The following is a 13,774-nucleotide window of genomic DNA, read 5'->3' as shown; positions in this document are numbered from 1 at the left end:
CCGCCTGGCCACCTCCCCAGAAGGATGGGAGCTTCCCGAGGCCAGAGGCTGGGTCTGATACATCTCTTGTGTCCTTGTGCCTGGGATGGATCATGAAACAAGTAAAGAGTAAAGGAGTGATTGCTCTACTGAGTAAACCGAGGCACTAGCAGCAGGCATGGGCCAGGAAGGCTTTGAGGTTCAAACTGAAACTCCCACCCCCAGGACCAACTGTGAAGCTGGAGGAATCACAGCAAGCAGCTGCTCCCACCCAGCCCCCAGACATAACACCAGCTCCTCCCTCCCAGCCCCCAGACATAATCACCAAGGGCAGCTGAAGCCCTAGGAAGTGCAGGGTGGGGGTGTCGGTGCTCAGGGAAACTACGAGCAGGTGCTGCTTCTGACCTCTGAGGGCAGAAGGCCCTTTTCATAAGGGGTCTCCACCTAGGGATCCAGGGTTAGTGTGGGAGAGTCAGCGAGCTTGGATGGATGTGGCATTCATGGGAGACTCCCTCTGTCTGAAGCTGGAAAGGGCCCAGCAGAGTCAGTAAGGAGTCCAAAGGGGTTAATAGGGGTCCAGGACTGATTGTTAGTGGAGGGCGTAGAGGATAACGTGGTGTGTGTGTGTGTGTGTGCGTGTGTGTGTTGGGGTCCATGCAAGATATTACCCATGGAAGGAACATGGAGCCTCCAGGTTCCGCGGAAAGGGTAGGTATTAGAGGATTCCTTGGAGCGGTCAGCACTGGTCCGGGCCAGGGTGTCTCTGATGACAAAACTCCGGAGAGCTTTGTCTCACCAGGGATCAGATGGTCCCTGGTTTGGAAGGCGAGGGGAGGGTGCCAACGCCCTTCTCACCTCAGTCTGACCCGGGGGCGCGGGCCCAGACGTCTCTCGGAGCCCCCGCCGCTGGAATGGCGTTCCCCGAGGGCGGGGCGTGGGCGGGTCCCCCGGGAGCAGCAGGAGCCTCGCGGGGCGGGCGCCCCCAGCGCCGAGGTTGAGGGAGGCCGGGCTCTGTGCGGGGCTGGGAGGGGGGCGCGGAATCAGGGCTTTTTAGGACCCAGCGCGGCGCCTTCCTCCGGGGGCGAGTGCGGCTGCGCGCGCCGTGTGCCCGTGTCCGGAGAGCGGCGGGCTGGACGCGGACCGCGCGAGCGAGCAGGCGACGGGCGAGCAGCTAGCGGAGCAGCAGCCCCGGCGGCAGCAGCGTCGCGGCGGCGGCGGCGGCGGCCGCTCCGCGCCTCGCCTTACCGGCCTCGCCGGCCTCACCTCGCCGCGCCCGGACCCGCCACCCCCGCCTCCCCGCCCGACCTCCGCAGCCCCCCGTCTCGGCCGGCAGCGCCCACCGCCTGCCCGAAGCGAGGAGCGGAGTGCGGGGCGCAGAGGCACCGGAGCCAGTGCTCGCCGGCCCCGCAAACCAAACCTAGCCGGGAGAACCCCCGCCTGGCCCCGCGCAGCTCCGCGACCGCCGGGAGCTGTCCCTTCAGCACCGCCGCGGGAGCCCGAGTCCCAGCGCAGCCCAGCGGAACCCCAGCTGGAGCCCGGGAGCACCGAGAGCAGCGCTCGGCGTTAGCCGCACAAGAAACACCCCGGGTGCCCCTGCCCAGGGGGCCCGCCATCTCCAGGAGGCGGGGAGAAAGAACGAGGAGGGCGGGCGGGCAGGCGGGCCCGCCGCCGGGGGGAGCAGGCAGCGAAGCAAGGAGAGAGGGAGGGGGCCGGAGCCCGCCCTGCGTCCCGAGCTGCAGCCCGGCCACGCAGGGAGGAAGGCAGGCGGCATCCATCTCCCCCACGCCGAGAGCGCGCCGCGGCGACCACCGCACAGAGGAGCGCGAATTTCCCGGCCCGGTCTCCTCCCCTCCCCCTCCCGGGGGCTGGCCTCTAGTCCGGCCCTGGGAGCGGCTGACCTTCCCCCCAAAAGCTTTGTGCCTATTTCTCCATTTTCCCGCGGAGATGGGAACGGGAGACCGGCCCCCCAACCCTCTTTCCCCTCCTCCGGGGGCTCACCGCTGAGCCCGCCCCCCTCCCTCTTTCTCCCTCCCTCTCTCCCTCCCTTTCTCCCTCCCTTCTTTCCTCCTTTGCCTCCTCCGCTGCCGGACCAGCTCCCTCCCACATCTGGCGTCTAGAGACCCCTGCGATCCCGCACACTCCCCTGGACCGGCACGCAACAGAAAGCGCCCAGAGAGGCTTGGCTCGCTCGTTGGGGTGGCCAGAGCCGCGGACCTCTGTTCCCCTCGACGGCTGGGGGGAGGGGGGAAGAGGCCGCGCGCCCCCCTCCCCGGCGCCAACTCCCCCTGGCGGCCGCTCCCATGGGTGTCGCTGGGCCGCGCCATGCCTAAGGGGGCGCCGCGATGGGCCAAGGGGACGAGAGCGAGCGCATCGTGATCAACGTGGGCGGCACGCGCCACCAGACGTACCGCTCGACCCTGCGCACGCTGCCCGGCACGCGGCTAGCCTGGCTGGCGGAGCCCGACGCCCACAGCCACTTCGACTATGACCCGCGTGCAGACGAGTTCTTCTTCGACCGCCACCCCGGCGTCTTCGCGCACATCCTGAACTACTACCGCACGGGCAAGCTGCACTGCCCGGCCGACGTGTGCGGGCCGCTCTACGAGGAGGAGCTGGCCTTCTGGGGCATCGACGAGACCGACGTGGAGCCCTGCTGCTGGATGACGTACCGCCAGCACCGCGACGCCGAGGAGGCGCTGGACAGCTTCGGCGGCGCGCCCCTGGACAACAGCGCCGACGACGCGGACGCCGAGGGCCCCGGAGACTCGGGCGACGGTGAGGACGAGCTGGAGATGACCAAGCGCCTGGCGCTCAGTGACTCCCCCGATGGCCGGCCTGGCGGCTTTTGGCGCCGCTGGCAGCCGCGCATCTGGGCGCTCTTCGAGGACCCTTACTCGTCCCGCTACGCGCGGGTAAGTGACAACTTACCCATCAGAAGAGCGGGGCGGGAAGGCAGCGTCTTGTGCCTCCCCGCGGGCAGGGGTGGACCGCAGAACTGGCGCCTAGGGAGTTCAGAATCGAAAGGGGGTGTGTGCGCATGTGTGCACATACCAGGGTAAGAGAGAAAGGGTGTTTGCCGGGGTTCTGGTTTTCTATGTATGTCAGTCTGTGTGCTGCCAAGTTTAATATGTATGAGTATGAATGGGTGTGTTTGTGTGTATGAGTAGATTGTGTGTGCATATTTATGTAAGTGTGGTGGAGTGTATTTGGGTGGGTAAAGTGTGGAGTGGGAATGGGTGAGCATGTGTGTATTTTGAGTGTGCATGAGCGATTGCCCGTGCACATTTGTTTCTTTGCAGAAGTGCACTGTCAAAGTATGAACTGCCCTCGAGATTTTAGTGTGGGGAGGGAAGCTGGGAGCCCTTCCTCCTGTCCAGGTAAAGGGGCATCTGGAGCCAGCCATGGTCCCCCAAAAAGGCCTGAGGCCTGCTGGGCAGCTTGAGACAGCCGCCCCCTCCTCAGGGAGCAGCCTCCGGCAATTTTGAGGAGGTGGTCAAGAGGGCATCTCCATGGCTAATCTCCATGGCTTGGAAGTTGGTGGAGGGCTGGGCTGTAGGGTAGGGGTGGTCCCTCTGAGCCCCTGATCCTGAGATCACAGCCTGTCCTTCCTCCTTGTCGAAAGGGGGGAGTGTTGGAGTGGGTCACTGGGCTTATGCCAGTGCTTCCTCTGGGATATCCGGTGGTGGGGAGAGGGAGTCCTTAAGGGGGAACCTACAAGGAGAAGGTGTGTGAGAGGTGGGTGTGTCTTCATGGGCCACTCCCCTTTAGCCATACCCGCTTATTTCCAGGAAAAAAAGACACACTGCTGCTGACCTTGGTCCCTCAGATGGCCTCTCTGAATCAGTTTCCTCATCTGTAAAATGGGGGAGGGGGCCTGGTAAACTCTCAAGGGCCTTGCTGCTAGACCATAAGTGACTGAGCCCAAAACGAGGAACTGGTAGCAGCCACCCACCCTGGAAGAGGCACTCCCAGCCTTCACTGGGCTCTGTCCTTAGAGGCCTAAAGAGAGACTCTAAGGCCTGTAGGGGAAGGGTAGAGTGGAGAAGTTAAAGGAGAGCCCCTCCTGCATCCATGAGCTGACCTCACCCCCTACCAGGCAAAGCACTGCCTCTGCCCTGCTGTCTTTTACTTCGCATCTCTCCCCTCCTGCCCACTGGAGCCTAAGCCAGAGCCAGGGGAGAGGACTAGGAAGCTGCAGAGGAGAGTGGAAGGAGGAGACTTGGGGGGCCCTCAAGTGCCCATGGGCAGAGAAAATCTATGTTTAGGCACGGACCTGGTAGATCTGTTAACTGAGATCAAACACAGTATGGCATGTGGGGGGTGGATAGTGGGTCATTCTGATACCCTGAATTCTAGAACGACTATGTTTATAAGGGGAGGCAATAGGGAGAGAGCCCGGCCCGTGTTTTGCCACTGAGGACCCTGACCAAGGTCACCCAGGGAGCAAGAGGCCAAGAAGGACTAGAACTCAATTCTCCTGGGACCCTATCCTCCCCTGGGCTGGCTACCAGCTCCTGCCTTTCCCCAGAGTGGACTGGGACCCTCAGAGGGCTTCCCTCCCCTTCCCTTTCCTGTCAGAGGCCACCACAGCTAGAGGGTTATGTAACTGGAGGCTGTGGCTGAGCTGTGGGGAGGGGCTGGAGGAGGGGGTTGGGAGGTTGAACCAGTGCATGTTGGGGTGGGGGTGGGCAGAGGCCTGGGTTACAGCAGCTGCCCATTCAGCCCACACTTGACCTTGGACAGCAGCTCCCCCACCAACTTTGGCCCCAGAAGCAAGGGTTAGGCCCAGTCTCCTGACTCCCAAGCAAGAGCTGGGTCTCCCAGCCCCACCCCTTGCACTCAGTGTTGGGGCTCTGATCAGTGTCCCGAGTTTCAGGGCAGGCAGGGGGCAGTGGGGCATGTTCCAACCCCCTCCCTTGGCCCTCTCCTCCCACTGGACATTTCTAGGCTGCCGGTGGCCTTCACCCAAGGCAGACAACTGGGCCAGCTAGTGTGGTTTGAGGTTCTATTGGTGTGCAAAACCATGCAGAAAAGTCTTGAAAAAAATCTCTGAAGTGAATACTCATTGAAGAGCGGACTCTGAGGGAAAAGAGTGGGCGCCTGGTGGTCGGGGCGAGGCGGTACTGGGATAGGAGTGGGTGCTGGTGGGTGTTCCCCTTCAGCCTGTCTGAGCCACCTTCTCTCCCCAGTGGCCTCCGAGGAAGGTTGTGGTCCCTTCCAGCTCCCTCGGGGAACAGTTGAGGACACTAAGGCCTGTAGGGAGAGGGACCTGCCCAAGGGCACTCAGGAGCTGAGGAGGGCAAAGCGGGATTAGAACCCCAGCTTCCTGCCTGCCGCCCGGCTGGCCTAGCTGCATTGCGCTGCCTCTCTGCAGCTCATCTGCGCAGAGACCAGCCGCCTGCCCGCCCCCCTCCCCCTCCGTCTTTGCTCTGCCGCCTCTGCTGTCACCTTTGTTTACCCCTCCCCCGCACCTCCTCACACCAGCGGGTCGGGACTCAAGTCGTTATTCTAGATTTAGACCAGCACGTTGTGTGTGATATTGCATATGTGTACGAAGGAAAGGCTGTATGTGTGAGACAGGCTCTGTGTAAAAGAGATTGTGTGTGAGAGACTTGTGTGTGTGAGAATAAAAATGTGAGACTCAGGGTGGGTGTGTGTGTGTGTGTGTATGTGGTGAGACTGTGACTCAGTGTGAGCTTCCTGAGTCCTTGTGTCAGGGGTTGTGTGTGTGTGAGAGAGGTGGATTCTGTGTTTTGGATGGACTGTGCGTGTGTGAGAATGAGACTGTGTGGGAGAGAGTGTGTATAAGGAAGAGAGCCTGCATGTGTAAGAGAGATGCTGTGTGTGAGGTTTGAGGAGTGCATGAGAGTCGAGGTGAGCATGTCTGCATGAGTGTGTGGCTGTGTGTGGCAAGTGTGAAACTGCATATGTGGAGCTCGTGTGTGAGGCTGTGTGTGTGTACATGTGTGTACACATAAGGCAGGAGGCTGTGTGGGGTGGGGGTCCCTGTGTGTGACACACTGTATGTGAGGGCGTGTGTAAGACAGAGACTGTGAGATCGTGTGTGTGACAGTGTGTGTGGCATGTGTGTGAGACCCCACGTGTGTGTCAGTGTGCTGTGTATATGTGAGAGAAAGGTCCTGTGCATCCTGGGTGTGTGTGTGCTTGAGGAAGATGAGATTCCAGAGCTGCCTCCTGCCCACTGCCTCAGTCTCCGGGACTCTGGAGTGGCCTAATTGAGGGCATTTCCTATCCTCAATAGAGATGCTGTTCTGCCCAGGCCACTGTCAGTGTGTGGAATGGGCGGTGAGGTCACCTTTCCCTGAGGAGCTGCTACCTACCCTGGGCCTTGGTGCTGGCCCTGGAGATAGGGGCTGCGTAGTCGGGGTGGGAGGGCCCATCTGAGTTCCCGAGGGGCAACAGTGCTGGCTGGGGCAGCTGCTCCCCTGCTCCCCTCTCCTGTGCTCTGGGCACCAGCCTGAGGGGTGAGGGGTCGGGGGGACGAGCTGGGACGAGATGAGCTCCACGTGTGTTCTGGGGTGGGAGGTGGTGCCCCTGACGCACACAGGACAATGATGATGATGGTACAGTTTGGAAAGGCTATGAAGGGACTTCCTGGGGCCATAAGAATAAGAACTGCCCCAGAGGAGGTGATGCTGGGGCAAGCTTTGAGGGGCAGGGAGGAATTAACCAGGCAGAGGGCAGGGGGTCATAGAGGTGGGAGAGCAGGCAGGGGAGTGTTGGGGCTGCCTGGTTTGAAACCTGCCCTCCTGTCTTCCTTGGGGGCCAGCTCAGGTCTGAGGCTCTCAGCTTTAGTCTCCGATTTGCATGTCATCATCAGGGACATCGTTGTGTCCCATCAGGGCCAGTGGTGGTCCTTGTACTGCAGGCCAGAGTGTCGTGTGTGTGTGTGTGTGTGTGTGTGTGTGTGTGTGTGTTAACATCTGTTCCTGAGTCACTTGACCTTCCAAATGCCAAAATAGTGCCAATGGCCCCCAAGCTGGGGAAGCCCCACCTCCATCCACCCAGCTGCCTGCCTCTCCTCTGACCCTTGTCCTGTGTCTGTTTCTCTGTCCTGTCACTGCCTCTTTGGAACTTGATAAAAACTGGTTCCCCATCAGCTCCCTGGGAAGGGAATTTACCTGGTGGCAGGAATGAAACCCCCAGCCAGAGGCTTCTCTTCCTCCCTTGGGTCCCAGCTGACACAGGGCTCTTGGAGTCGTGGCTTGGAATGCAGAGGGCTGGGGGACAGAGCTGTTATCAGGGGATTCTAAGCAGTGCACCCCCTTACCTCAGAGCCCACTCCCCCAGGCCAGGGCCCCACTTGGAGTCATGGTACCATATGAAGGACACCCATGAGCAGTGGAGAAGGGGCTGGGTGTGCTCCCCTCCCAGCCTCCCCAAGGGCCCTCCACCACAGTGTGCCCCTGCTTCCCATGATCCTTGTGCGGGGGTCCTCAGGTCTTTGAATGGTTCCTCCAGCTCCCCCCGACCCCCTCCCAGTAGTGATAATCATAAACCAAGCGCCTCCTGGTCAGAGCCCGGCAGCCTCTTCACCGCTAAATGGAAATAATGATAGAACCGACCTCACAGGGTTGGTGTGAAGATAACTGAGATAATAATGCTTGGATAGCCCCAAGCCACAGGGTCTGGCATACAGTAAGTGCTCAATAAATGTTGGCTACTATTATTACTACTGTTGGTTGTATTATCATTTCCCCTCCTGTAGACTCTCGCCTCTCCCTCCACCTCCATGTTCACCATCCTGGCTCAAGCTGCCATGGTTCCCCTCAGGCCCACCTCCCCAGCAGCCCCCAAGCTGCTCTCCCACCTCCAGCCCCTAGCTGCTCAAGTTTATCCTCCACCTGGCAACCACAGGGGTCTTTTCAACTCACAGACCTGTCAGATCACCCGAGCCTGCTTAGAACCCTTCAGTGCTTCGCCGGCCCATAGCCCGTACTGTGGCCTCTCAGGCCCTGCCTGTCCCTCCAGTCTCCTCTGGCCTGACTGTCCCCATCGCTTACCAAGCCCCAACTACCCGGCCTCATTTCAGCTTCTTGCATGTGCCAGGTTCCCCTGCCTCAGGGCCTTTGCATGTACCCTGCCCTCTGGAGCACTCTTTCCTCTGGCTCACCCCTCTTTATCCCCCACACCCCACCTCAAACAGCAGCTCCTCAGTGATGCCTTCCCGGGCCCCCAGGCTGAGTTGAAGTCAGAACCAGGGCCCCTCCTGGGAGAGAAGCTCTCTGATTTGTAATAAAATGTTCATTAGCATCCTTGCTTGATTTGGGCTCATCTCTCCTCTATACTGTAAGCCTCTGGCATACTCTGTAGAATAGGAGCCGTTATTATGACAGATGAGGAAATTGAGGCCCAGAGAGGAGTGCGCTACCTGAGGCCCCTTGTGAGCGGGTTAGCTGGGGGCTGGCTCGGAAACTCCTGTCTCCTGACTACTGGCTCACTGGTGCTTCGTGTCACATTGCCTCAGAGTGTTTGGAGTCTGTACTCCTTGACTCTGAGCAGGAGGCCTAGCCTCTGCCAGAAGCTTTGGAGGGGATTGGCTGGAGTCTCTCAAGGAGCAAGGCGGGGGTTGTCTCAGAGGTGGGGGAGGGGGTTCAGCAGGGGCTCATTCCAGGGTCCACTGCCCGGGCTGGGGATCTCAAGGCCTCCACGACAGCTGAATATAGTGCTTCTGGCTATTCTGAGCAGTCCCATGACCAGGAGATTCGCTCTGGACCAAAAGGTCAGGGCCTTGAGCCACTGCCTCCCATCAGCTGCGGGCCCAGCCTGGCCACCACCCCAGCCGGAGCTCCTCACTGCTAGATGCAAGCTTAGAGGAAAAGGAGGGCCTGACAGGCTGCAGGGGTGCTTTGCTGTCCAGTCCTTGTTCAGGGGAACCATTTGGGTGGTAGGGACCACTTCACATATGCTTGGGACTATTGCAGGGAATGGGCGCACCCAGGCTACCTCTAGTCAATATTTTCATCCAGTGAAAATAAACAGGCTCAGAGAGGGAAAGCTACTTGCTTAAGACCACACAGGGAATCAGTGAGACTCAAACTCACAGCCTAGGCCTCTGGTCCTAGGGCCTGACCATCTGAATTTCTTTTGGCTCTCAGTTTTACAAGAACACCAAACCCCACCTGGACATGCTGTTCTTCTCTTATCTACTCCCATTAATTTCCTTCCTGGGGGAGGTGGAATAAACAGATACCTGCACTCCAAGGACACAGTACAGCTGATTGAGACCTTCTCATGTCAGCCAACCCAGACTTGACCCAAATCCTTAGGATTCCCAAGCAGGATTTTCCAGAACCCCCCTCCTTTCTCGAATCACACAGTGCCAGACACTGTCTTAAGGATTTGATTTATATATCCTCATTTATTAATAATTCTCCCAAGACTTGCAAGACTGCACTATACTGCCACACTAATGACACAGACAAGGCTGCAGAGGCTCAATGAAGTTAAGTAACTTACCCAAGGTCGCTTAGCTCATGAGCGGTGGAGCCAGCAGTTGAACCTCAGTCTGTCTGACCCTGGAGCTCTACCTGTAACCATTACACAGCACTGCCTCCTGTCCATGTTCCAGGGATGCTGAGGCCTGTGACTTGCTGTGCCCCAGGCTTGAATTTCCGTCTGGGTCTCTCCCTCCTGACCAACCACTCTTTCCCAACAACCTATCCAGAACCTGTCAGCAAGTTTCGGCCCCTGGGTAATGGCAGGTGAGGGCCCTGCCTGGCCAGGCCATGGGGCTAAGAGGGTGCTCTATCAGTCCCAAGGAAGAAGGTTTCGTGACAATGCCTCAGTTGTCCTCCCACTCCCATCCATGCAGGCCCTGGGACTCCATATGGCCTGAAGAGAAATGGCAGGAGGATTGGGAGGATCAGAAGCTCCCTGTGCAGGGTGACACATGGTGGGAACGCTGGCTGCCCCTCAGCTCGGCACTCCGAGGCCTTCTGCCCTAGAACCCAGCCATTGCTCCTGCAGCTCCCTTCCGCCAGCCTCCTCCATGGTCCTCATCGGCAGCCCTCATTTTAACCTCTGGGGTTTTGGTCATCTATTCCCCTCACTTCGGCTTTGGTCATCTATTCCCCTCACTTCGGCTTTGGTCATCTATTCCCCTCACTTCGGCTTTGGTCATCTATTCCCCTCACTTCAGTGTCCTCCCTGCTTTTTGCTGAATGTGAAAATCCATCCCTCAAGGTTCCTCACCCTTAGCCTGGCTGCTCCTGCCCTCGCTGACCTCATTTTTTTGGGAGTGAGGGGTATGTGTTGGGCATTGAGTCACCCAGTTTGTGAGATTTGAGCTGGTGGTGTGTGGGTCAGTTCTGGAGACTGGGGGCTGGGGACAGGCAGGCCCTCAGGATTAGGGACCAGCCCAGGTGTGTGGAGAGATGAGAGCACAGACAAGACCCAGGTTGCAGGCATCAGACACCTGGTTTAGAGAGGAATCTAGCCAGGCCTCGAAACCAACTGGGCTACCTTGAGCAAGTGCTGTCACCCCTTCGTCCTGCCGCCCCTTCGTCCTGCAGTTTTTCCAGCTGTAAAATACAGAGGTCATTTTAAGTGACCGCTAAGGCTCTTCCCAACTCTGACATTCTGGGAGTCCAAGAATTCTAGGCTTCAGCTTCCCAGAGGAGCTGGGGGAACCAAACAAGTCCTGCCCTATTTCTCCTTCCCTCTCCCAGCCCAGCTCCTCCCCAGGACTCGTGTGAGCAATCCTGACAAAGGTCCTGGCCTAAAGCAGGCAGGAGCCCAAGGGGAGGGGGTCTAAAAAGCTTCCTCCTACATTCGTTCCGCCTGCCTCATCCTGTCCTGTCATTCATTCAAGGCATGGTGATCACGCCCCTGCCTGACGGGCTCCCCAGCCCTCTGGCAGGCACAGACCTGGGGGGATCACCTCTTTTGGGGGTGCTTGCTCAGGCCTATGGACAGCACCTGTTGCCCACTTCTCCAGGCCCTTCTCTTGGCTTCCTGCCCTCAGGGAGCTGCAGAAAGGCCCACTCGGAGCTACTGTGTGCCAGGCTGTGGGGTCTGGAGCAGGGGCGATGGGGCCAACTTCTATGGTGTAGGGCTGCTGTGAGGAGGGGTGCAGGGGATGGGTGCCATGCTGGAGGGGCCAGGGCTAAGTAAGGGTGTTTGCGACGGCTGCTATGGGGGATGGAGGGATGGCTGCTGGAGGACTCCCACCCATGCCTGACCCTCAGAATTACCTGGGATGCTTAAAGTTCATACTCCTGGGAAACTCGATTCTTAGATTGGGGAGGGGGATAATGTTCCCTTCGCCCCTCAGCACAGCTGAGGTCACTGCTGAGTGAGGGTGCATCGCTGCAGTGGGGCCTGAGAGGTGTGGGCTCCTTCCACTCAAGGTGTGGTCCTCTGACCAACAGCAACACCATATGGACACTTGTTAGACATGAAGCCTTTCAGGCCTCACCGCCAGCCCTGAAACTGATTCAGAATCTGCATTTTCACTCCCCGGATGATTCATGCACTCTGGAGTCTGAGAAGTGCTGATGCAGGCAGCGGCTCCAGTCAAGGGCCAGCCTCAGGACACAGAGGGCTAGATGGGTGTGTGCGGGTTGGCAGAGTGTCACAAGCCAGCCAGTCCTTCCTGAGGCCAAGGCTTTGATGGCAGGGGGACTGGGCCTGGGGTGAGGCCCCATCACAGCCATGGCCACCGCATCCATCCAGTGGCTCCCACTGGTAGACCTTGGGAGTCATCCTGGACTCCTCTCTCTTTCAGTCATCAACCAACCCTGTTGTCTTCATGTTTCAAATACACTCGGAATCCGACTGCATCGCACCCCTCCATGGCTACCTCCTGGTGGAAGCCCCTGCCTTCTCTTGCCTGAGTTCTTCTCTCAGCCCCGGCTGCCCCTGCCCCGCCCTTCTCTCAGGGCAGCCAGGGCCAGCCTGGCAAAGTGCTATTCAACCAAGTCAGCCCTCTGCTCCATCTCACGCTGGGGTCTGGGCTTCCTCAGAGGGTGCAGGGTTCACTTGAGTGCCCCACACCCAGCATCTCCCTCTGCTGTCTGCTTCTCTCTCCCTCCCTCCCCCAGCCTCCATGGCTTTCTTCCCCAGCGCTGCCCATGCTTCTGCCTCAGGACCTGCACTGCGCTGGTCCCTCCACCTGGCATGCTTTTCCCTTGAGTATCAGCTTTCACACCCCCTCCAGGTCTATACTCAGACATCATCAGTCCAGACGACACTCCTCTGGCCCCTTCCCCACTTCGTGCTTTGCTCTTTTCTCCTTGGCATTTACCACCATTTAATGTACTATATAGTTTACTTGTTTGCCTTGTTTATTGTCTGTTTCCCCACTAGACTATACTGTCCATGAGGGTAGGGATTTTTGTCTCTTTTTCCAATTGCTCTATCTCTAGAAGCTAGAGTAGGGCCTGGTATATAGTGGGTGCTAAATAGATATTTACTGAAAGAAAGAATAAGCAAATGGGGTTCAAGGCCGAGGGCAGACATGGGTACCCTGCATTTGAGCCTGTTCCTAGCTGAGCCTTCCTTTCTGGCCTCACGTGGGAGCACAATCCATCCATCCCCTGAGCCTGGAGCAGCGATGAACAGGCAAAGGCTGGGGCAGTGCTAGTAGGGGGTCCAAACCCCAGTCCAGGCAGGGGCCCACCTGCTGCTGTCACCACACAGGCCCAGATGAAGCTCTTCACAGCTTAACCCTCTGTCTTTTCAAACTACTTCTCTGTGCTGCATCAGCCCAGCCACCATCCACAACCACAGCTTCAAGGCCACAAAGCTGTTTTCCAAAACCGACATGCACAAGTTCCCAGGTCCTGCTTGGTTCAGCCCAATCCCCGAGTCTGACTTCTCCTGGACTCTGTTCCTCCCGAAGGCCAGCCAGGCTCTTTTCCTACCTCTCCTTCCCCATCTCCTTCCACGTCTTCCCTTCCCTGTCCCCTCCTTGTCCCCTTTCCTCTGTAGCTGTGCTTGTGGAAAGTTCTAGGCATTAGTCACTGGTTTTCAAAATGAACTTCTCCCCTCCAAAGTCTAGGATAGTTTCTGTCCCAAATCCCCTGCTTTGGGCCTGCTTCTGCGTTCAGTAGAAAGTGTATGGACTTTGCATCTCCCCACCCCGCACTGCTTCCTGGCTACGTAATTTTGGGAGTATGACCTGGAGCCCCTTTCTCTGCTAAGAGCATAGCCCCTTGAACCATGAGGCCTTCGATCGAACCCCAGCCCCACTGCCTTCCAGCTGTGTGACCTTGGATAAGTTTCCTAACCTGTCTGTGCCTCCAAAGAGGGATATTAATAGCACCTGACTCATAGGGAAGTTGGGAGGATCGAATGTGTTAAGCCTTTAGCCCAGAACCCAGAACATAGTAAGTGCTTAGTTGTTGTGCATTCCATCGTCTTTTTACCAGCTTTCGGCCCTGCGAGATTCAAATCGTCACCTGTGACCCACCTGTTTCCTTCTTTCAGCACTTGGCTCTACTGCCAAATGCTTCTCCTAGGGGTCACCTCACCTACCATGGCCCCTGGGGCCCCTTCTTCCAGTCTGTCTCCCAGGGGCAGACTTCAGAGGTGTCACCCTGGAAGTCAGGCATGGATTCTCGCTTGGTTCTCCTGAGCTCCCTGTGTGTCCTGGGCAGGTCACAGCTCCTGTGAGCCTCGGTCTCCCCATCTGTGGTCATGGGCCGCTTGTCCCTGCTCTGCCTCCATCCACAGGTGTGGCAGGGTATGAGAGAGAGGAGGATGGAACTTCCGCCTATCAGGGGAGAGGGAGGGAGGGCTGCTGACATCAGGCCTTGGTTGGGAGCCAAGC

General features: G+C 58.5%; 1 protein-coding gene across 2 annotated transcripts in view; it reads left to right on the top strand.

Annotated features, from left to right (window-relative positions):
• Nucleotides 1–1,117: 1,117 nt before the first annotated feature.
• KCNC1 (potassium voltage-gated channel subfamily C member 1) overlaps nt 1,118–13,774 on the top strand; it is a 48,735-nt gene continuing 36,078 nt past the window's right edge. For both annotated transcript variants that reach the window (XM_008005245.3, XM_073017907.1), the window contains exon 1: nt 1,118–2,891. In XM_008005245.3, the coding sequence (XP_008003436.1) occupies nt 2,322–2,891 (570 nt within the window). In that variant the 5' untranslated portion in view covers nt 1,118–2,321. The remainder of the gene's footprint in view (nt 2,892–13,774) is intronic.

This window comes from Chlorocebus sabaeus, chromosome 1 (genome assembly GCF_047675955.1).
Source record: "Chlorocebus sabaeus isolate Y175 chromosome 1, mChlSab1.0.hap1, whole genome shotgun sequence".
Lineage (NCBI taxonomy): Eukaryota > Metazoa > Chordata > Mammalia > Primates > Cercopithecidae > Chlorocebus > Chlorocebus sabaeus.
The sequence above is the reverse complement of the archived record's forward strand: the minus strand, read 5'-3'. Positions and strand labels throughout refer to the sequence as shown.